General features: G+C 41.9%; 1 protein-coding gene across 1 annotated transcript in view; it reads left to right on the top strand.

Annotated features, from left to right (window-relative positions):
• Positions 1-21,810, top strand: part of WDR75 (WD repeat domain 75) — a 92,072-nt gene that overhangs the window by 22,289 nt on the left and 47,973 nt on the right. Inside the window, exons 4-11 of the mRNA XM_033947194.1 lie at positions 955-1,054; positions 1,917-2,041; positions 14,720-14,790; positions 16,122-16,238; positions 17,297-17,385; positions 20,048-20,206; positions 21,056-21,115; positions 21,211-21,326. Of these exons, the coding sequence (XP_033803085.1) occupies positions 955-1,054; positions 1,917-2,041; positions 14,720-14,790; positions 16,122-16,238; positions 17,297-17,385; positions 20,048-20,206; positions 21,056-21,115; positions 21,211-21,326 (837 nt within the window). The remainder of the gene's footprint in view (positions 1-954; positions 1,055-1,916; positions 2,042-14,719; positions 14,791-16,121; positions 16,239-17,296; positions 17,386-20,047; positions 20,207-21,055; positions 21,116-21,210; positions 21,327-21,810) is intronic.

Below are 21,810 nucleotides of genomic sequence, written 5' to 3'. Positions count from 1 at the left end.
CTCGAAAACCCTGGTTTACATTTCCAGCACCTATGTTTGAGGTAGCTGCAATTCCACAAATGGTGGTGTTGCATGATTGACGACCATTTTTTTTTTTTTTTTTTAATTTATTTATAAGATTTTCAATTTTAGATACAAGCATTGCTTTTGCAAGTTGTTACAGATCCAGAAATTATATTCAATAAAATATAAAGGAAACATTAACTATCTCTTATTTAGTCCACAAAAATGAGGATCAAGAAAAGAAATAAACTTCCAATCAGAAATAACAAAAATTAACTTAAGGTCACGGCATTAGATTCCCGAATTACAGCCAGATGGTAGGTCATACATCACTAGACATGGTTACCAACCTTTCTTTTGATCCAATAAATTCTAAAAGTTGTTTAGGCTCAAAGAAATTTTTTTTTTTATCTTGATAAGATACATAACACTTTGCAGGAAATTTAACAAGAAATGTAGCCCCCAAAGCAAGAGTTCTTGGCCTCAAGGACAAGAACTCTTTCTTACATCTCTGGGTTTTCTGAGCCAAATCTGGAAAAACTCGAACATTAGAGCCTATACAAGCGAAGGATAAATTTCTTGACGACCTTATTTTAGGCGGTTACCGATACGAGTGCTGTTTGGGCCCTCAGTGCCCAGCTGACATTTATACACAGGAATGCAACAGTCAAGTGTGTGAGCACTAGTATTTTATAATAGTGCGCATATAGCACTTATGTTTTGATACTAAGGTTATATAGAATGAATGAGGGGGATAGTGTTTATGTCTGAAGTCCTAATTCTAAGCTCTTCTAGGAAAGGGCATTGTATTGCTACAAACTAAGTTGTATCCTATATATAGAAATGTATTGTTGACTTCCTGATTTGGTTGCGAATAACAGAAATCTTTAACATTTGCAGTTCACGTGAATCTAAGATCTGATGAGTCTGTAAATTTTGTTCTATTTTTAGACTTTTCTTGTTGGTTGGAGACTTCTTGCTCTGTACACTTCTGCTGCTGTGAAGGATTCTGTGTTTGCCATAATTCCAAAGAATAACACAGAAGCATCAGGTACTCGGTGTCAAAATGTCTCTCCTGGAAGCATATTCATTATGGTCTTTAACTGCATTGTTATTTATCTAGTCTTCTCATTTTACTTTCTTACAGATATACATAAAAGCTCATATCATCTCTAATTATAGTTCATATATTGTAGCTTGTGTATTGTACCATCATTAGTGAAATTAATGTTCATATTTTCATCAAAGCTGCTCATGTAAACCGCTCTGAATTGACTTCATAGTTATTAGTTAGCGGTATAGAAGCTTTAAATAAACCAATAATAATAATAATAACTTTATTTTTTCTATACCGCCATAGTCAGTCGACTTCTATGTGGTTCACATTAAGAGAAGGCTGGACATTCAGCGAATTACAAATGCATGAGGGGAAAGTTACAGGAGAAAAGGGTTGTAGGGGAGGGAAAATAAAGGGGGGGGGGTAAGAATTGCCTGAAGAATTGCTTAGGGTTTGAAGGGGGAAAAAGCGTAGAGAGTGAGGAATGGTCTGTTTAGGTGATGAATTTGTCAGAGCGGTTTTGATAGATTTTCGGAATGCATGGTAGGTTTGTATGGTTTTATTTATGTACTTTCCCAGCCAGGATTGTTGTCGGTTAGCTTGGAACATGAAGGTTCTGTCAAGGTAGGATTTAGGATAGGCGAAGATGTTTTTGTTTCTGGTAGTTCGTGTGGGGTTGTGTAGAGCAAAGTGTGCTTGCAGGTCTATCAAGCCCAGTAGCCCGTTCTGTTATACATGAAACATCTTGTACTATGAATAATAAGCTTTTATGGAATATGCCTATTCCCTGTTATGTATGCTTTATTCATCGGATACAGTTATCTACAGGAAATTATGAGACTTAATTTTATTTCAGATACATTTCAACTGGTTTCTGTGAAACTACCAAAGACAACAGAGCAAGAAGTTGAAACCAAGGACCTATCGGTTATTTTGGAGGATGTCAGCCAGTTGCCTAAGTGTACAGCTTTTGGGAGAGATGTAAGTTTGCTTAATAAACATTCTTTTCTCCTTTTCAGAAAGTGTTTCTTAAACCAAAATCAGAAGCCCTATAAATCACGCATCCCACCCTCCCCAACTCCTGATATAAAAATCAGCATTTTCAGTTGTAGTTGGAACACCTTGGAAAATGAGTTGATTTGACTCCTGTGCACCTCGGGTAGCTGGACAATGAGGGCATCATTGAGTCACTGCATCCCTCTTTTATGAAATTGGCACAAAAAGAAAGGGAATTCTAAGCAGCAAGATGTATTCAGGTTGCTGCCCAGATTCCGTGCATTTGCAAAAGTAGTGCAAAAACAAGGGGCCAGCTTCCACTGCTGTCTGCTGCTTTCTTTTAGCTTTTCATAAGAACATAAGAATTGCCACTGCTGGGTCAGACCGGTGGTCCATTGTGCCTAGCAGTCCGCTCCCGTGGCGGCCCTTAGGTCAAAAGACCAGTGCCCTAACTGAGTCTAGCCTTACCTGCGTACATAGTTCCCCCCCCCCCCCCCCCACTTTCTAGTCGGGCCTATCCACCACACATCAGTGGCAAGCACCATTGCTGTAGCTTGTGCGGATTCCGGATTCCCAAGACCCATCAACTGAAGATATCCTTAACCTTAACTTTCTGGCCTTCAAAACACAAGCAAGCCCTCCCCCCCTCCCATTGTGCCTAGCAGTCCGCTCCCGTGGCGGCCCTTAGGTCAAAAGACCAGTGCCCTAACTGAGTCTAGCCTTACCTGCGTACATAGTCCCCCCCCCCACTTTCTAGTCGGGCCTATCCACCACACATCAGTGGCAAGCACCATTGCTGTAGCTTGTGCGGATTCCGGATTCCCAAGACCCATCAACTGAAGATATCCTTAACCTTAACTTTCTGGCCTTCAAAACACAAGCAAGCCCTCCCCCCCTCCCCCCCCCCCCACACACACATGCTCTAATGGGAGGAGAGAGGAAATGCCTCATGACCATCTATTCCATCCATTAGCCTACCAAAAATTTGCCTTGGAGCTACACTGCTATTGATAATAAAATCAAAGGGAGCTGAAAAAGGGAAGACGTATGAGTACAAAGCTGAGTCTAGGATTTTTACACTGCATGTGCAAGGCTTTTGCTTCAGTAAATTTTATTTGTGTAAATATAAAATAAAGCGTTTATGAAATGAAAAGAAATGGGGGTTGATTTTTAAACAAGTCATATTTAATCTCACTTGTTACATATTAATATTTCCTGTGACATGAAAACTTGTATAAAATTGCAGACTTTCACTACGCTTAAAAATGGAAACTCTAAAAATAGGTTGCTCTGTTTAGTTAGGCCCTTTTATCCCCACATCTCTTGAGGCAACTGATGGTAGTAATCAAGCAAGCCTGCAGCCTCTTTTTCACTCCTTGGCACAAGACAGATGGAAAATTTTTGAAATGTTTGGCTAGCACACCTGTGCAAACATAAGCCTGAGCAATTTAATCTATATTCTGCTGTCGCCTGCATTTTTCTGACTTCTGTTGGGTAAATCAAAGTCAAAGTTAAGAACATAAGAATTGCCACTGCTGGGTCAGACCAGTGGCCCATTGTGCCCAGCAGTCCGCTCTTGCGGCAGCCCCCAGATCAAAGACCAGTGCTCTAAATGAATCCAGCCTCACCTGCGTATGTTCTAGTTTAGCAGAAACTTGTCCAACTTTGTCTTGAATCCCTTTCCCCTATAATAGACTCTGGAAGAGCATTTCAGTTTTCTACCACTCTCTGGGTGAAGATGAACTTTCTTACGTTTGTATGGAATCTATCCCCTTTCAACTTTAGAGAGTTGCAGCTTAATGTGATTAGGGCTCTAGGTTTTGTGAGATTTATTTTTTGTCCTTTGTCCAGGGGATAAATAGAAGAGCATTTAGGGTAGCTGAAAGGGGCGTTCAAGAAAGAATGACGATTGACAGGTGCTGTACCATGCAACCACAAATCAATAAAATAATACAGAAATCCTTCGCAATCATGAGAAACCTAAGACAAGTGCGAAAATTGTTCGACAAAACTCAATTCTGGATCCTAGTCCAAGCCCTCCTCTGCCCTGCGACCATGATTAAACAACTGCAAACAGTCCAGAACACAGCCCTGAGACTCATCTACTCTCTGAGGCAACATGACCACATCACCGAGGAGTACCTCCACTCACACTGACTACCAATTCAAGCAAGAATACAATTCAAGTTCTACTGTCTTCTATTTAAAACCACGAACGGCAACAGCCCAATATACCTCAACCAGACAAAGGAGAATTCACGCTCCGTTCACATACCCCCCCAATCAGAGAAGTCAAACAGCCACACAAGCAGCGAGATTAGACCACCAACTCTCTACTTTGCTGATAACGACCCCTGACTACAGAACATTTAGAAAAGAAATAATAACCATACTATTTTAAAAAACCCTGATACCCAACAATCGAAACCAACCTAATGCCTCTCTACTCTCTAAAACAACCTAACGCCACAAGAACCACCCCATCTCTATGAACCAATCTAACTATTCTATTACTAGTGTTTAAGCCTGTTACATTAACGGATGCTAGAATAGATGTGTAGACTTTAAGCACAATGGGTCGCTGAGGCGTTTTTTTCTTTCTTACTTTATGTTTTTTATCTCTCTCCCTGCCCCCCTTTCTTTCTGTCCCCCTGTGTATCTCTGTCTCTTCCCTGGCCCCCTGTCTTACTGTCTCTCTCCCTGGCTGTCTGTCAGTCTTTCTTTGTTTCTGTATCTTCTCCCTTCGCGAGTGTGGGGCAGTTGTAGGCGCGCATGCGCACTCCTTCCGGCCACGGACATACGGAACACGCAGGTAGGAGTGCGCATGTGCCGCTTAGGGTTTTATTATCTAGTCATTAAGCCCGTTACATTAACGGGTGCTAGAATATGTCTGTCTGTCTGTCTCCCTCCCGCTGACTCTCTCTCTCTCCCCCTGATCTCCCTTTCTCTGTCTGTCTTTCTGTCCCTCTCCCTGCCCCTGTGTCTTTCTTTCTGTCTCCCTCCCTCCCGCTGTCTGTCTGTCATTTTTCCCCATTTCCCTGTGCAGCAGCATTTCCATCCCACTTCCCTATGCAGCAGCAACAGCATTTCCCTCCTATCCCCCCTTTCCTGTGCAGAAGCAGCAGCGGTATTTCCCTTCCCTTCCAAGTCCCTGTGTAGCAGTAGCAGCATTTTCCCCTACCCCCCTTTTCCTTCTCTTCCCTTACCCTTCCCTGCTCCGTTCGGGCCCTCCCCCTTCTTTTACTGCCGTTGTCCTGCTCGATCTGGCCTGCTCCTGACCCTCCCACCGCCAACAAACCTCCGGGCTCCAGCCGCATAGGCAGCACTTTAAACACGCTGCTTCGCAGCCTTCTACTGCCGATTTCCTCTCCTGCATCTGTCTCCGATGATGTCATCAGAGAAGCGGCAGAGGAAATCGGCAGTAGAAGGGCGCGAAGCAGAGTGTTTATAGTGCTGCTTATGCCGCTGGAGCCGGGAGGTTTGTGGAGGGTCAACGGCAGGAGCGGGGCTACTGTCCACCACTCAGTTACTGCCACTGGTGCTGCCTACGCCGCTGGAGCCGGGAGGTTTGTGGAGGGTCAGCGGCCGGTGCGGGGCTGCTCTCCACCACTCAGTTGCTGCCACTGGTGCTGCCTACAGCCACTGGAGCCGGGAGGTTTGTGGAGGGTCAACGGGCAGAGTGGGGCTGCTCTCCACCACTCAGTTGCTGCCACTGGAATGCAAACAGGGCCGCGAGTGTGGGGCAGTTGTAGTCACGCATGCGTACTTCTTCAGGCCACGGACATACGGAACATGCAAGTAGAAGTGCGCATGCGCGGCTTAGGGTTTTATTATAGAGACTAGTCCGTTACATTAACGGGTGCTAGAACATATGTGTGTGTGTCTGTCTTTATTTCTTTCTCTCTCTCTCCTTAGCCGCTTTTTTTCTTTCTGCCTTTCTTTTTCCTTGGCTGTCCATCACCACCCCTTGCCTGCTCCCCCTGTCCATTTTCCCTTCCTTTTACCTCCCCTGTGTCCACCACCACCCCTTCACTGCTCTCCTTATGCAGCAGCAGCCCTTCTCCCTTTGTTTTACCTCCCCCCTGTCCAGCAGCACCTCTTTCCTTCTCCCCCTGTCCAACATTAGTCCTCCGTTCCTTTTCTTCAACCCCCTGTCCATCAGCATCTCTTTCGTTCTCCCCCTGTGCAACAGGTGCTAGAGTAGACGACTGTTTTTTTTTTTCCTTTCTCTCTCTGTGCTTGGATGCTGTCTGTCTGTCTGTCATTCTTTCTGTCTGTGTCTCTGTCTTGCGCCATGCCTGCCTATCTCTCTGTGGCCCCCTTCTCTTCCCCGGCATGATTGGTGTGTGCCCCCAGAACACCCTTCCCCCCAAAGCAGCCCCGTTTCCCAATGCCCCTGCCCCCTTTTGTGCCATGCCTGCCTGCTCCGTGGCCCCTTTCTGTTTCCCCCCTATGATTGCTGTCTGGCCCAGGAAACCCCTCACCCCAAAGTAGCCCCCTTTCCCTCTCCCCTTGTTGAGCCATGCCTGCCTGTTCTGTGATCCCCTGCCCATGACTGCTATGTGCCCCCAGCACACCCCTACCCCCAAAGCAGCCCCTTTCCCTCTTCCCCTGCTTGCCTGCCATGCCTGCCTGCTCCCTGTGCATCAGCATCAGCATTTCCCTCCCCCTCACCTGTTCCTTCGTAGCAGCATGGAGATAAAACGGCTCCCTTAGTTCTTTGCTGGATTTTTTTTTTAAGTTTAAAGATGCCTACGCGGCTCCTCTCATGATCCGGCCTGTGTCGGAAGCCTTCTCTGACACAGGCCGGGATCGTGAGAGGAGCCACGGCGGCAGTTTTAAACTTAAAAAAAAAAATGCAGCGAACTAAGGGAGCCGTTTTCAAAGCCGCCGCCGCGGCTCCTCTCATGAGCTGCACTTATATTATGTCGGAAGATGAGAGAGGAGCCGCGGCGATGGCGGCAGATTTCAAATTAAAATAATTTATGCGGCCAGCCGGCTCCCTCGAAACCCTCCCCCCCTTTCCCTTCCCGCGGTCCGTCTGGCTGCGTTGTTCTCTCCCTCATTCTCAAACCGTCCGTGCCAGCTGAAGTGGGAGTGGGGGGGACTCAGCACCGGCTGGGCGACTCGAGCCACCGGCCCCCAGGAGCTTGAGGCCGACGGCGGACATGGCTTGCGTTGCCGAGTTTGGTGACGTAAAAACCGCGCATGCGCACTAAAAAAAACCCGACAGATCAGGGAACACGTTTTTTTTAGTGCGCATGCGCGGCCTAGCATTTTATTATATTAGATTCCTCTGGAAATGGTCAGATAGATCCTTTATGTAATCCGCCTTGACCCGCAAAGTAACGGCGGAATAGAAATCACTAATGTAATGTAATGTAAATAGAGAAATAAGTATAAAAAATATATGAGATAAAGCATGCATAATTTTATTTTATTCACAGCTGTTAAACCAAGGAGCTGAAATGGCAAAAATTAGTTTGATAGCATTTCCAGTAAAGAGGCTAATTTCATAACAAATCCACCTAATTTGTATAGCCAGTGTGGGAAATTTTATAACATAGATCCAAGGTTAATAGGTTTAAAATACGTAGGTGCTTCCTGCCCTATTTTTAAAGTCACATATTTGTCTTTATAAAACACTAGCACAAATCCTACAGAAATTGTCTAGATTGAGGGTGTGGACATTATGTCCACTCAGGCTAATGCTTATGTGTGTATTTTATAAAATTTTATATGTAAATTGCATCTCTACCCTGACTCCTCTCCCAAGAACGCCTACTGTAAAAGAACGTTCCATCTTGCACCATTTGTACTGTTAGGTATGAGCTAATTTTATAAGAGCCCATTTACCTACCTAGAACAGAATTTTAGATTTGAAACTGGTTTATAAAATTACCCTGTACGCGCTTAAATTGCACTTGTTATACTTGCACAGTTAAGTCCTCTAGGTATATTACAAGAGCTATACAATCTTTTATAACCTAACCATTTGTAACATATACACTACCACTGCAACACAAAGAGTAACATGATGCTATAAAAACTATGCAAATTTAATGCAAAATATAAATAAAAGGATTTTTATTTTTCCAGTCCAATAAAGGTTGGAAAGAATTATCCAAAAGTAGTTGAGAATGTCTATTTGGGGGCATAATAACTCTCTGAAAATTTAATATAATTGGATGAAACTTGACATGTAGGAAAAATTGAAAGCATGAAAATCAGACCGAGGATTCTGCAAAAATAAGTTCCCTCCCCCCCCCCCCAAAAAAAAAGACACATTTCTGTGGGAGGCGTTCTAGCTTCTGTACCATAGAAACTTAAATACAGTGAAATATATCAGTTAGGGAGTTGCTACTTTCAAACTGTCCTACCCAAAACACTGTTCCTTATCAACTGTCCTGCCCACAATTATATTAGCATTCTGCAAACTGTCCCCTTTTCCATATCCACAAAATCCAACAACTGATTCAATATGGCCTGTCCTAAAACTTTAGAAAGAAAAATTATGTTATGTTAATCAGATTTTCTTTTCCGCCTTTACCTATTCAGTTCAAGACTGAATTACATTACAAGAGGTTGGGTCCGTTACCCAGGAAGTTACAATGGACAGTTTGACACAGACATTCATTCAATAGAGTTGCTAGTACAGGTAGATCAGTATAGTTATTAATACAATTAGGTGATAGTTACAAATGCATAGTTCAAGATCAAGCTCATCATTATGGAAGTGTGTGGCGCAGTGGTTAAAGCTGCAGCCTCAGCACCTTGGGGTTGTGGGTTCAAACCCACGCTGCTCTTTGTGACCCTGGACAAGTCACTTAATCCCCCCCATTGCCCCAGGTACATTAGATAGATTGTGAGCCCACCAGGCTAGACAGGGAAAAATTCTTGAGTACCTGAATAAATTCATGTAAACCATTCTAAGCTCCCTTGGGAGAACAGTACAGAAAATAAAATAAATTAAGTTCCAGGAGTTGCATTAGACAGTTTAGAAATGGGTGTTTACAATTACCATTTCAATTACTTCAAGAATTAGAGACTCCACAGACCTCAGCTGCACGGTTCTCGCATGGAAGCAGCACTAAGGCTCAGATCATTTGCTTTCCCTCACATCTGGACAAACTATTGGGAAGTCCCAAAGAGGCCCCATCAAGTGGCCAGAGCCATGGTGAAGCTTTATCCGATGGCTGCTGAATTTAACCAGCTGTTTGTCCCCCCAAAGATGGCCCAGGTAACTAAGCGTACCTCTCTCCCCAGCGAAGAAAAAGTGGTGTTAAAAAGATACTCAGGACTGCAGACTGGATTTTGTTCTCAAGAAACAGTTTGAAGCTGCAGCTGCAGGATTAAAGGCAGTGGCAATCTATGTAGCACGTGCCTGCTGCTTCAAATTGCACCGTGATGTGGAGGCTGAGAGGATTCAATGATATCCCATGTTGGGAGTAGATTATGTAGTTGATGTTCTATATCAGTGTTCTTCAACCTTTTGACACCTATGGACTGGCGGAAATAAAATAATTATTTTGTGGACTGGCACCGATCCACGGACCGGCAGTTGAAGAACACTGGGCTAAGTCATGCCCATCTCCGCCCCCATAATAGTACTAATTGTAACACCATTTTTTCCAGTCATTTTTCATATATACTCACACACACAATATAATCGTATTAACAACACATAATGGTTAACCACAAAATTAAAATACACAAAGCACACTGTATGCTTTTCAACATTCATTCCTACCAGAAAATAGATAACCCCATGCAAAATTAAAAGTACTAATATTTACAAACAAACCATAAGATGCAAGACTCTGCAAGCAGTACAACCCCAGAGGAAAAGAAACAAATGCATTTCTTCCTGAACAGACAGCAGATGTAAATCAATCACTAAATAAAAAAATAAAAGCATTCCCCCTACCGTTGTTGTCTCTCTCCCTCCATGCTGTACCTTGCCTTCTGAACTGCCCCCTGGTGTTATCTCCGGGCTGGTCCTCGGTGCGATCAACACGGCATTTTCGGGCTGGCTCCCTGAGTGCTGCAGTGCACAAAGCTGTGGACAGCGGCTCTTTGCGCACGTCCCACACCTCATCTGGAATCCTTCCCTTTGACATTGTGACGTCAGAGAGAAGGCTTCCGGTTCAGGTGCAGGACGTGCATAGGAGCCTTTACCCATGGCTTTGTGCAATGCAGCACTCAGAGAGCCAGCCCGAAGATGCCGTGTTGATCGCACCGTGGACCGGTGGCTGAAGAACACTGTCTTGGGCCCGATGGACATGCCGGCCCTGTGGACTCGAACAAAATAAAATAATCACTCATACATGGATTTCAACATCAACAATTTCAATCTTGCTTGCAAGACTTGGTAGCTTTTTGTGCTCAGAATCATGAAGACAATAACAGGGGCGAAAGTCCCAACACTACTGTCTCACCACCCAATCATCGCATCTTAAAGCACCATTTGTAGATAGCATGAATATTTGCTTGATTAACTTTAAATGCCAGTAAGGCAGAGCTACTTGTTCTTCTGTATGCATTTAAACAAAAACTTATCTTGTAGCTTGCGGGTGTCAGGTTCCGACGGGACACGTTTCGTATCTGCTTCAGGGAACCCACAAAATAGCGAGAAGTTTTTACTTATGAGCGGTATAGACTCTGAAAAGTTGAAAATTTAAACAAATTAATACTTTATTTAACAAGAACTAAAAACTTTCTACTTTTTCTACTAACAACATCCATAGGCTATTTAGGAAGGGACTCACCGCTGATAGAATACTCTTTGCTTTACTAATTGAACTAAGATGTTTAGGCTTCCTCCTCTGGTATCAACCGTAACTAGAATGCCGTGGGAGAATTTAAAAAGTCAAGCACGTGACCATGTGATCACGGCCTTAGGCTGGAAAAGGACGTGATGACGTCATCGTGCCGGGATGAAAAAAGTCATTCAATAAGAGCATGCTGGAAAAGGACGTGATAACGTCATAAAAATCATACAATAAAAGCAGAGTGGGATTAGCAAACTCCACTGCTGTTGTTAAAGATCTTTCAAGATTATGAGAATATAACAGATTGCTATGAAGATTCTTATTGTAAAAAAGATTCTTATTATAAAAAAGCCCACCATTCGATTTCGCTATTTAGTCCTTTCAGATGTAAGGTGCCCAGTCTAAAAATCCAACTTTGTTCTTTAGCATAAAGTTTGGCTTTCAAATTACCTCCTCGAGGCAATGCAGGAGCTTCCAAGACTGAGTGGCGTAACGAATTCACTGTATGATGCTCTTTGAGCCATTGCTGAGTTAGCGGTGCTTCTAGAACTTGTGTAGCAATTCTGCTAATGTGCTCTCCAATACGAACACGAACACTTCTAATAGTATGACCTATCTGCATGGACACTGTATGACATACACCACTCCACTTGTGCTACAGTCTGTGAACTTAATGGATTTACGATTGCTCACCCATCCTGGCACATTCATATCTTTTAGAGATACACTATACTTGCAGGTCTTGCATGTTAAACCTGTGGACTGGCAGAAAATTTCTGCGGACCGGCGGTTGAAGAACACTGCTCTATATGATATTTTCAGGGTATTAAGCAAAGCTTCTGCCTATGCTGTTTCCTCTTGAAGAATGCTATGAAGAATGCTATGGATTGGAGGGGGATGGGGCGGGGAACACACACACACACACACTCCTCCTCCTCCACCACCAAAGCAGTACTGAACAAGTTACCTAATAAAGGTCAATTGCTCTTTGGAAAGCAAAGTACTGGATGACCTTGTGGCCAGTGTGCAGGATTACAGGCCAACGTATTTACCTGAAAGTAGACTTGGAGCCCCTAGGGAGGTCATTTTTGCAGCTCTAGGCATTTTCGCCAGTACTCGGGAGCTGTATTGGACCAGAGATTGTTTCAAGGCACAAGGCAAAGATTTGGGGGGGCCAGATACCTCTCAATCTACAGGATCCCACCTCTCTTACACCCACAAGAAACAAGTTATGACTCCAGGATGACAACTGAACCTCCAAGGCTAGTTGGGAGGTGTGGGCGAGGATCACGTCAATGCGCTGGGTACTGGAGTGTATTCAGGAGGGAGTTCTTTCATCCCCTTCCGGACCTTTTTAGTAGACTCTTCAGGAAGGAGACCAGAAAAACTGGTCAGAGTTCGAGTGACAGTTCAGATGCTGCTGAAGCGAGCAGCCATAGAACCCATTCCAGAATAAGAAGATACTCCATATACTTCAAAAGAGACTCAGAAGTCTGGAGACTGATTCTGGATCTGAAGTCCGTCAATGCGGCACTCAAGATACTGTATGGGTGTTTCCTTATTTGCACCTGAAGGTTAGGCCTCTCTGACATCATCAAGCCTGAACCATTATTTGCAAGAAATCATTCCAGCCTGAACCTAGCAAGAAGAGAAAGAACACATCTTTGCTGTTTCTGCCTGATGCCTTCTGGGTATGTACCAGAACTGTATTCTAGTCAAGGACATCCAGCTATGCCCATGTGAATCTTTTATACCCTCTGGAAACTTCGGTCCATCAGAGCTTACTTCGATGCCTCATCATTTCGAATTCTAGTACAATCCCTTATTCTGAGTCAACTCGATTATTGTAACATCGCCTACTTGGCACTCCCCCAGAAATACATGCAGCGATTGCAACTGGTTCAAAATAAAGCGGTTAGACTACTTTGTGGATTGAAGAAGTTTGATCATGCGACACCTTCCTATCGACTTTTACACTGGCTACCAATGGAGGCACGTGTGAAATTCAAGTTTGGTTGTTTTTGCTTCAAGGTACTTTATGGCTTAGCCCCTAAATCTCTTTCTCAACCAACAGACACAAGCGAAGCTCACACCTGAACTTCGTTTCTCCACCGGTTAGAGGTTGTAAATTTAAAAGTCATCATCAACATCTTCTCGCACATCAAGCAGCATTATGGGGTAAAGACCTTGAACAATTGCTTGTGCCTACTACCTATGGAGAATTCAGGAAACGTCTGAAAACACATCTATTCCTGAAATACTTAGGAGACCAACCCATTCAATCTTAGTCCTTAACAACCGAGCGCAAGAATCACCTGTCACTAAATCTGTACTTTGTTTGTTCATTCAATCTCTAACTCTGTTTATTCACTCAATCTGTAACATTTCTAAGCATTGTAAACCACATAGAACTTCACGGTCCTGCGGTATATAAACTGTTATTATTATTATTATTTATTGCTCCTGTGCTGGTCTTATCTAACGAAGGTGCCTCTGTTTCAGATAGTACGAGACTTTTCTGGATTGGTCTGGAGAAGTCATCTGACGAGATCCAAGTGAAATGTGCTAATTATAATTTAGTCTGTTTTAGGATGTGGGTGAACTCGCATCTCATCACAGGTGTTCTCCACGCACATCTTTTATAATAATTAAGACCTGAACAGTTACCTCGTGTGTCTCTCTGCTTGAGAGAAAGCGAATCGGACCTTAAACAGATCTGAATTCCATCACATCAAGGAAACCTTTGCTGCCAACCTAAATTACAGCTGCACCAGTGGCTGATGAACTCTTGTTCCTGTAACAGAAGGATTTCTATATCTGCTAAGCTGAGGAGAGACGTCTTCCATTTCACCTAATTTTGTGCCAAGGCCTAATTGGATGGTGAGAATACGGAATTCTATTATCTTATCAGCTGGGGTTAGATAAATGAATCCTATTGTGATATAGGATATGGCTTGTAAAGCTACTCTTGGTGATAACTGTAATAGATTGCTGCTAATCAGGAATTATTATTATAAGGAATTGTTTAGTGTATATAAGAATTAGTTACGTATTTATCTAGCAAGTGTGTTGTGATAATTATGTACGGAGTTTCATATATGTAATCGGATATTTTATGAACAATATTTAGTTATTGCTGCTGGCTTTTGAAATATATTTTTCTATTTTCATAATAAAAGTATTTCTCATTAGCCTGGGTCTTGTGTCGTGTAAGTAGGCTAAGAAAGCTGAACCTGGATGAGATAGTCCTCTAAATTTTCTTCACACTTCTACCTCTAACCCTCTGTTGTAGTTCCTTCCTATTTCTCCTACTGTAAACCGCGTCGAGCTCTACGAACGTAGAGATGATGCGGTATACAAATCTAAGGATTAGATTAGATTAGATATTATGGTCTTCCCTAGAAACTAACAGGCATGTATTTGTTTATGTAATTGATTAGTGGACCATAAATCTTCCTACAATACCCCATTTCCAAATGGACATGCAGTCGGTCATCACTTCAGTGGCACCAGGGGATTTTCTCACCTCTCTTGATTTGACAAAGGCCTATCTGCAAATTCCTATTTTTCCAGAGCACAGGAAGTTCTTACGGTTCTATGTGTTGGAGCTGCAGTTCCAGTTCTGGTCTGTCCTGTTCATCCTACTGCTTTGTTACAAGGAATACTAGTTTCCCAGTGAGCATACCATCCTATATATGACAGAGATCAGCTTGGTGCTCTTTATCTCTGCCTGCTGGTGGATGGACACAACCCATTCATTATGAAGTTATCTGTTGTGACTAAAGGAAAGAAAATTATCAAGTATGATACATAATTTCTTCATTTATGTTTTTCAGTGTTATATAAACATAAAATCTTTACATGTGTATTTTGTTTTGTTTTTTTGTTACAGGGTGAATTTGTGGCTTCAGTGAAAGGTCTTAATCTTTCTGTTTATTTTTTCAAAAAGAAAGAGATTTGTAGGTAAGTGGCAATGAAGTAGTAGTGCTCCCAAATAAATTTAGCACTAATCCAGTGACGGGTCCTGTGCAGAGAGCAAAGTGAAAACATTTGAAACATTTGTGATCTTATAAGTCAGGCAAGAGATTATGATCTGTGTTACATCTGTAAATCCAGAATATCTGGATTTAAAAAAAGGTTTGAACGCGTTCTAGAGGAAACATCCATAATCTGCTATGAAGATAGACATAGGAAAACCACTACTTATCCCTGTGATTGATAGCATGGAATACTGCTTTTGTTTGGATTTCTGCTAGGTACTTGTACATGGATTGGCCACTGTTAGAAGCATGATACTGGGCTAGATGGACTGGGTCTGACCCAGTATAGCTATTCTTATGTTCTTATACCATGCACCCTGGGCCCTACTTGTAAGAGATGCTTTCAGGATTGGGAAATAGCCAAGCAGCAAGTCAAAATGATTGCTGTACTAGAACTGAGAATGAAGAACATTAGTGCTCTGAGTTTCAAATGTTTAACAATTGCACAAAAAAACCTGGATATTTAGGCAGACTTGCACTTTTTGGCCCGGATTCTCTATATAGCACTGATATTGACGGCCACCGATCGTGTGTCAATCACGTGACAGCGATGTATAGAGAATTTCACTTTTGGGAAAGATGATACTACTACTTATCACTTATATAGCGCTAAAAAGCGTACACAGCGCTGTACATTTTGACATTTATAGACCGTCCCTGCTCAGAAGAGCTTACAATCTAACTTGGACAGACAGACATGACATATAGGATTGGGAATGCAGAACCCAAGCTGAGAGGAGTTAGGAGTCAAAAGCACTCTCAAAGAGGTGGGCTATTAACTGGGCCTTTGAACACCGCCAGAGACGGAGCCTGCCTATTTGCGGCACCTATCTTTGTTGTGAATTGTGCCTACTTAGGCACTTTATGGCACCTAATGCCACTTCTGACATTAGCCATGCCCATAGTGGTGTTAAGCCTGTAAAAGCGCCTACATAGGCTCGATTCCAGCACCTTTTATTTAGGCAATAGGAGGCGCTTTAATTTTAATGTTTTTTTGCTATTTTAAATGGTGTTTCTCAATTAACAGGTGCCTAAGTTTAAGCATCATTTATAGAATTTCCCCCTTTGGATCTGTAGTTAATTGTGTTTTGATATTCTCCATGTGTTAGGAAAAGCCTTTTCATGTATTGGACTCTGAGGGAGAAATGAGCTTAAGAAAGAATAGCAAAATTAGCAAAAAGAGTATCAGAAGTTTGATGCATTTGATTACATATAAGTGGATATAGTAATGTATTTTTTTTTTTAACTGATCAGGTTTTCATTGAGTGCAACTGATAAGAAAGGAACAAATAACATCTTTACGTGTGTGACATGTCATCCCCGGGAAGATTGCATAGCAACTGGGCATAAAGATGGTAGAATCCGTCTCTGGTAAGTTGCTTTACATAAAGGACAGAAAGAAAATGCTTTCAAATTGTGCTGCATTGTGTCTAGGAGCAGCCAGAGCATTTGAATTTTAAAATATTAGATTGGAATATTTCAAGGAATATAAAGCATGATATTTAGAAGATTTTTCTTCTAAAGCAGCTGCTAGTGTTGAAAGTAGCCTTCAGTTAAATTTTGTATTTCCCTGCCTGCAACAAGATACATTTTCAGTACAGTAGCTTAATAGGTATATGTCAAGCCATTTGGCATTCATGTTTAAATGACTTTGTCTCAGCATTTGGTACCTTGACAAGAGAGTGTGAGCTTTCAAACTCTATAGTGCAATAGATATCATTCTGGATGGACGGATAATATCCCTATGTTTACAAGCTGTGTAGAAAGAATCCACTACAGCTTTTGAGTCCCTCTTCCCTAGTGCCCACTTCAGTTTTTCCTTCTGTAAGTGAGCCAGATGGAGTCTTTTCTGATCTGCTCTTTTTGTTACTTTTTTTTTTTTTTTGGGGGGGGGTTGTGCTAGATTTAGCTTGGTGTTGCCCGGATTGGCTGACCCAGAAGGCTAACTCCAGCGATGAAGAGCCCTCTGTCATCTGCCACCCTCCTGCTGCCTATCGGGGAGTCTATACAAGGCCCGGCACTGGTGCTAGGTTAACTGACGCAGAGCCTTCAAGTCTTATCGTTCGTGAGGCCCTGTTGGTACTGCCCCTCTGACACAAATGTGTCAAAGTGGGTGGAGCCGACAGGACCTTCCTAAGTACGTGGATGTTGAAGGCTCTTCGGTGGAGGGGGGCATGCTGCTAGAGGAAGGGCAGGAGACCCGCACTGCGTACTCCTAGGGGTATGTGTACCGCGTGGTGAGAAACACTGCTTTAGACCATCTGGTGTTGTAAGGCTTTGTTTGCCGTTTCTTGTATCCCTTTTGTATTTTCATTGGATCATCTTGTTTAGTCTAACACAATTTCTGTAAAATATATGAAAACTGAATTGAACTGCCTGTGCTGTATATGAAAGTGTTGCAATTTACATGCATTTTCCCATGTTAATAGGAGAAATTTTCATCACAAAAGGGAGTACACATATTCCAGTCTTCACTGGCATTCAGATGAAGTAATGGATCTGGCCTTCTCAGCTGAAGGTGAGAGTGAATGTTTTTAACTGGAACAAAAATAAACAGTTCTCTGAACAGACATGAAACTTGAACCGCTGTCTTCAGTGATCCCTGTGTAAAGTTCCAAGAGAAATGTGCAAGTTTTGGATAAGTATAATGTATGCGGCTGGGTTCTGGGCTGTTATAAGAAGTACCACTGTTGTAGTTGGCAGAGATAAGACTGTAAACAGACTGAATTGAGAGAGAAAAATGTACAACTAACACTCTGGCAATTTTACTTCATAATGAATAGGTTTTTCGGAAGGTCACAGTTTTCAGCTTAGAATATATGCACGTTATTAATTTAGAAGAATCCAAATTTACGATTAACAGCTCTTCAACGAGTAGCAGTAAAGTCATAACTAATAAGACTAGAAGGAATAAATACCAAACATGTGTCCCAGCCTTTTGTAATAAAAACATCTCAGAATGTTGGAAAAGCATACACAAATTCTAAAGTTGTAATCTTTATGTACGAACATCAGTATGCCTCCCTGACCATGTACTATGATATGCAGTTATGAATTCTGGAGGATATAATTGGATTCAGTGACACAAAGTAAAAAAAAGTTAAAGGTAAAATAACACCTCTTTAATATCACCATCTCCCCCCAAAGCTGTAATATGTCCAGTGAGTTTTTAATTTGTAAAAAATGCAAGGGTATAATATATGTACTAACCACATCAAGATGAGACAAACTTCAAATATTTATAATCATCTACCCTTTTAAAAGTGATTTTTGCATAAGAAAATATTTTGAATAGCTTATCATAAGCAGGCTGTCTCAGCACTAGTGTTTTGGCACAAACATGCCTTTTTATGTGGAAAAGTGGCTTAGGCATACTTTTCACAACACACCTAGGCTCATATAAAAAGCAAAATATTAAAAAATAAACAAAAACTTGGTGCAGAATAATCACAAAGAAAAAAGGGAAGGATCAACAAACTGTCCTAGTTAGGCACTGTTAAGTGCTTTAATTGAGGCCACCTAGCTGCGTATAAGTGAAATCTGAGCCTATCCTAAATTAAATCAATTAGCTTAAATAAGAATATATGAATTGCCGCTGCTGGGTCAGACCAGTGGTTCATAGTGCCCAGAAGTCTGCTCACGCGGCGGCCCTTAGGTCAAAGACCAGTGCCCTAACTGAGATTAGCCTTACCTGGGTACGTTCCGGATCAGCAGTAACTTGTCTAACTTTGTCTTGAATCCCTGGAGGGTGTTTTCCCCTATAACAGCCTCAGGAAGAGCATTCCAGCTTTCCACCACTCTCTGGGTGAAGAAGAACTTCCTTATGTTCGTACGGAATCTATCCCCTTTCAATTTTAGAGAGTGCCTTCTCGTTCTCCCTCTTCAGTAACTTGAATGTTTCGATCATGTCCCCTTTAAATCTCATCTGCTCGAGGGAGAAGAGGCCCAGTTTCTCTAATCTTTCGATGTACGGCAACTCCTCCAGCCCTTAACAATCTTAGTCACTCTTCTCTGGACCCTTTTGAGTAGTACCGTGTCCTTCATGTACGATGACCAGTGCTGGACGCAGTACTCCAGGTGATGGGGCACCATGGCCCAGTACAGCGGCATGATAACCTTCTCCGATAATGTTTGTGATCCCCTTCTTTATCATTCTTAGCATTCTGTTCGCCCTTTTCCTGAAGTCATACTTGAGTACCATGAGGTCTATGAAGAGTCTATGGGGTGGGGAGAGGTGTAAGAAATATGTGAAACTGCTATCTAAAGGAATAATGGGCAGTAGGCAAAAGTGTGATGGGATAATTTGGGACTGGTGAGTGTGGGAGGAATTGTGGAGTGGGAGACATTAAGGGGGAGTTTTAGGGGCATCCAGATTTTGGTTATATATGAAGATGATCTCTGTTATCAGATGCACAGATTTGTGTAAGTTTTATTTTTCCATTGGATAGAAAATTGCAAAATGTGTTTCAGACCTCCTGAGACTGAATCCCAGGTTAACACTATTACAGTCTTTTGTTTCTTGTTCTTCTTTTTTTAATCTTTATTCATTTTTTCATCTTACAACAAGTGTATCAAGAAATAACATTTGAACTTAAAAACATCACTTGATATTCTATTACAATCAACTTAAATTAATGAATTATAACCCCCTACCTCCTATCCTTCCCATATCATATGCATTCACATATATTATACAATATAATCTTTCAAACATTTAATAAAGAATCAGAACCCTCCCATCCCATAATTCTAATTGTATTATTAAGGGAAAATGCTAACTACTCATTACAATAATCTGTTAATGGTCCCCAAACATCTTGAAATTTACTAAAATATCCTTTTTGTGTCTTTTGTTTCTTATAATTTTAAGGATTCCTTAAACGTTTATGCTTGACTCAAATTCCATGATAAGGAATCTTTATTTCCTGAGTTTTTCTAAAACACCACTTAGCATCTCTTGCATTGTTAAAATATTTGAGAGAAGTATTATATCTATAGGCTAAGGTTTTAGCTGCAGATAATATATATATTATATTCCTCAAGGGACTAGAAAAGGTTTCTGAAGAAGAGGCCTTAGTCATTTCATCTCGCACAGTTTGGTTATTTCTGTTTTTGAGTTTTCACAAGACAATATAGAAACCCACGTACTCTCATTTCTTGTTCATTCTCTGCCTGACCAGGTACCTGCCTATTGAGTGGTGGGATTGAGTCGGTCCTGGTTCAGTGGCGCTCTGGATCTGAAAGTAAAAGGGAGTTCCTGCCTCGTCTGGGATCAACTATTGAACATATCGTAGCCTCTTCTGATGGAGCTTTGTACTGCACATCACACACAGATAACAGTAAGCCTGTGTACTCTTTATTCAAGTCATGGCCTGAAGGGATCCTGGCAGTTGACTACACTTGGAAATTTTGCAACCTTTTATTATGTTTTGGTGCTCTAACTGTAATATTTATATGGTTGTAGATCTGTCGGGCATGGCTGTGGTTAAAGCCCCAGTGCTGCCTCTTAGTAGTAAAATTCAGATCTGCTGCTATTAAGAAGACATCTCTTAACTTTGCTTGGCCAAAGAATCACTGGAACCCTGCCTCTTCACTTCCCCCCTGAAAAATTTCAATACGGGGTGTGGGTGTGTGTGAGAGAACAAAGGACCATAGTCTTCATCTTCCCCCTTTCCATCCTGCTTCAAGTTGCTATAGAGAAACACAGCTAGTGATAAGGGATATGAGAAGAAGTCGAGCCCTTATGGTTTCTATAGCATGCCATCAAAGCTAGACATATTACCATACTCTGTAAAAACATTTTTGGAGGCGGGGATGTCTAGGTTACCATGCCAAGCAAAGGTTTTCAAAATTTAATTTTTTAAGAAAAATTGGTTTTTTCATGAGGCTCAACTTGCCCATGAATACTGTGTCATAATTAGGTGATGAAAAAGAGAGTTCTGTTTTTGATCCCCTTTAGAATCTGTTTGGTTTCAAAGAACTGTACCTGGCTGGGGACTGTTTGTCCCAGAAAGTGCTGTACATTTGCTTCAGAACCACTTGGACTGTAAAGGTCATGGGGCCCTTGGCTAGAGAGGGCTATGCATAGCAGCACATTCTTAAATGTTATCATTGGTAGAGATTAGAAATGCCAATCCTGAGATAGCAAAATTTCCAAGCATCCTAATATTAGATTTGTTCTTTTACAGAGATAAACATTATAAAAGTGAACTTGACAGTTTCAGCAGTCATCCAGGGTTTAGTGAAAGGTAAGTACAACATTTAATGAATCAGAGCATTTTTCTGCCTCTTGTGGAATGAATGAAGCGTTCTCATCTAGCAGTCTCTTATACTGTTCTTTCAGGGGATGAGATCAAGACAGGATTACTTATCGATCCTCGAACTAAAGCCTTGGTTCTGAATGGAAAGCCTGGTCACCTCCAGTTCTACTCTCTGCACAGTGACAAGCAGCTATACAATGTAAGTCAGCCACATATCAGGTCAGCCTGGGACATGTGGTTTAGGGCTGTGTTGAAAAGTGCAGGTTTTTTGATCATTGCGAAAGCTGAAATGTAAGAAGCAAACAGCATGAGAGAAAACTGGGCAAGAACCAAGAAAAGCTGATTCCATATTTTGGGAGGTAAAAATAGTTGCTCTGTAAGGAACGTGTTTTTAAAATCTGCCCTTTTGCCTGACAAGCTCACATTGCCAGAGGCTCTGAGTTTCATTCTGTTCACTAATGTTTTATGCCACTTGCGTGAAAGCAGAACATAGGAAATGATGTAAACTGCTCTACTTGCCATGTTATTCCAAGGGAGAAGACCTGATATGAACCATTCACATGAGGACTCTGATTTCGGTCTGTTTGCTTTTGGACTAGATAAGGGATTGACGGACCTAGTCCTCAGAACTCACCCAGCCATTCAGGTTTTCAAGATACCCACAATGATTAGGCACAAGATAA

Source organism: Geotrypetes seraphini, chromosome 5 (assembly GCF_902459505.1).
Source record: "Geotrypetes seraphini chromosome 5, aGeoSer1.1, whole genome shotgun sequence".
Lineage (NCBI taxonomy): Eukaryota > Metazoa > Chordata > Amphibia > Gymnophiona > Dermophiidae > Geotrypetes > Geotrypetes seraphini.
Note: the sequence above shows the minus strand (reverse complement) of the source record. Positions and strands in the feature narration are given on the sequence as shown.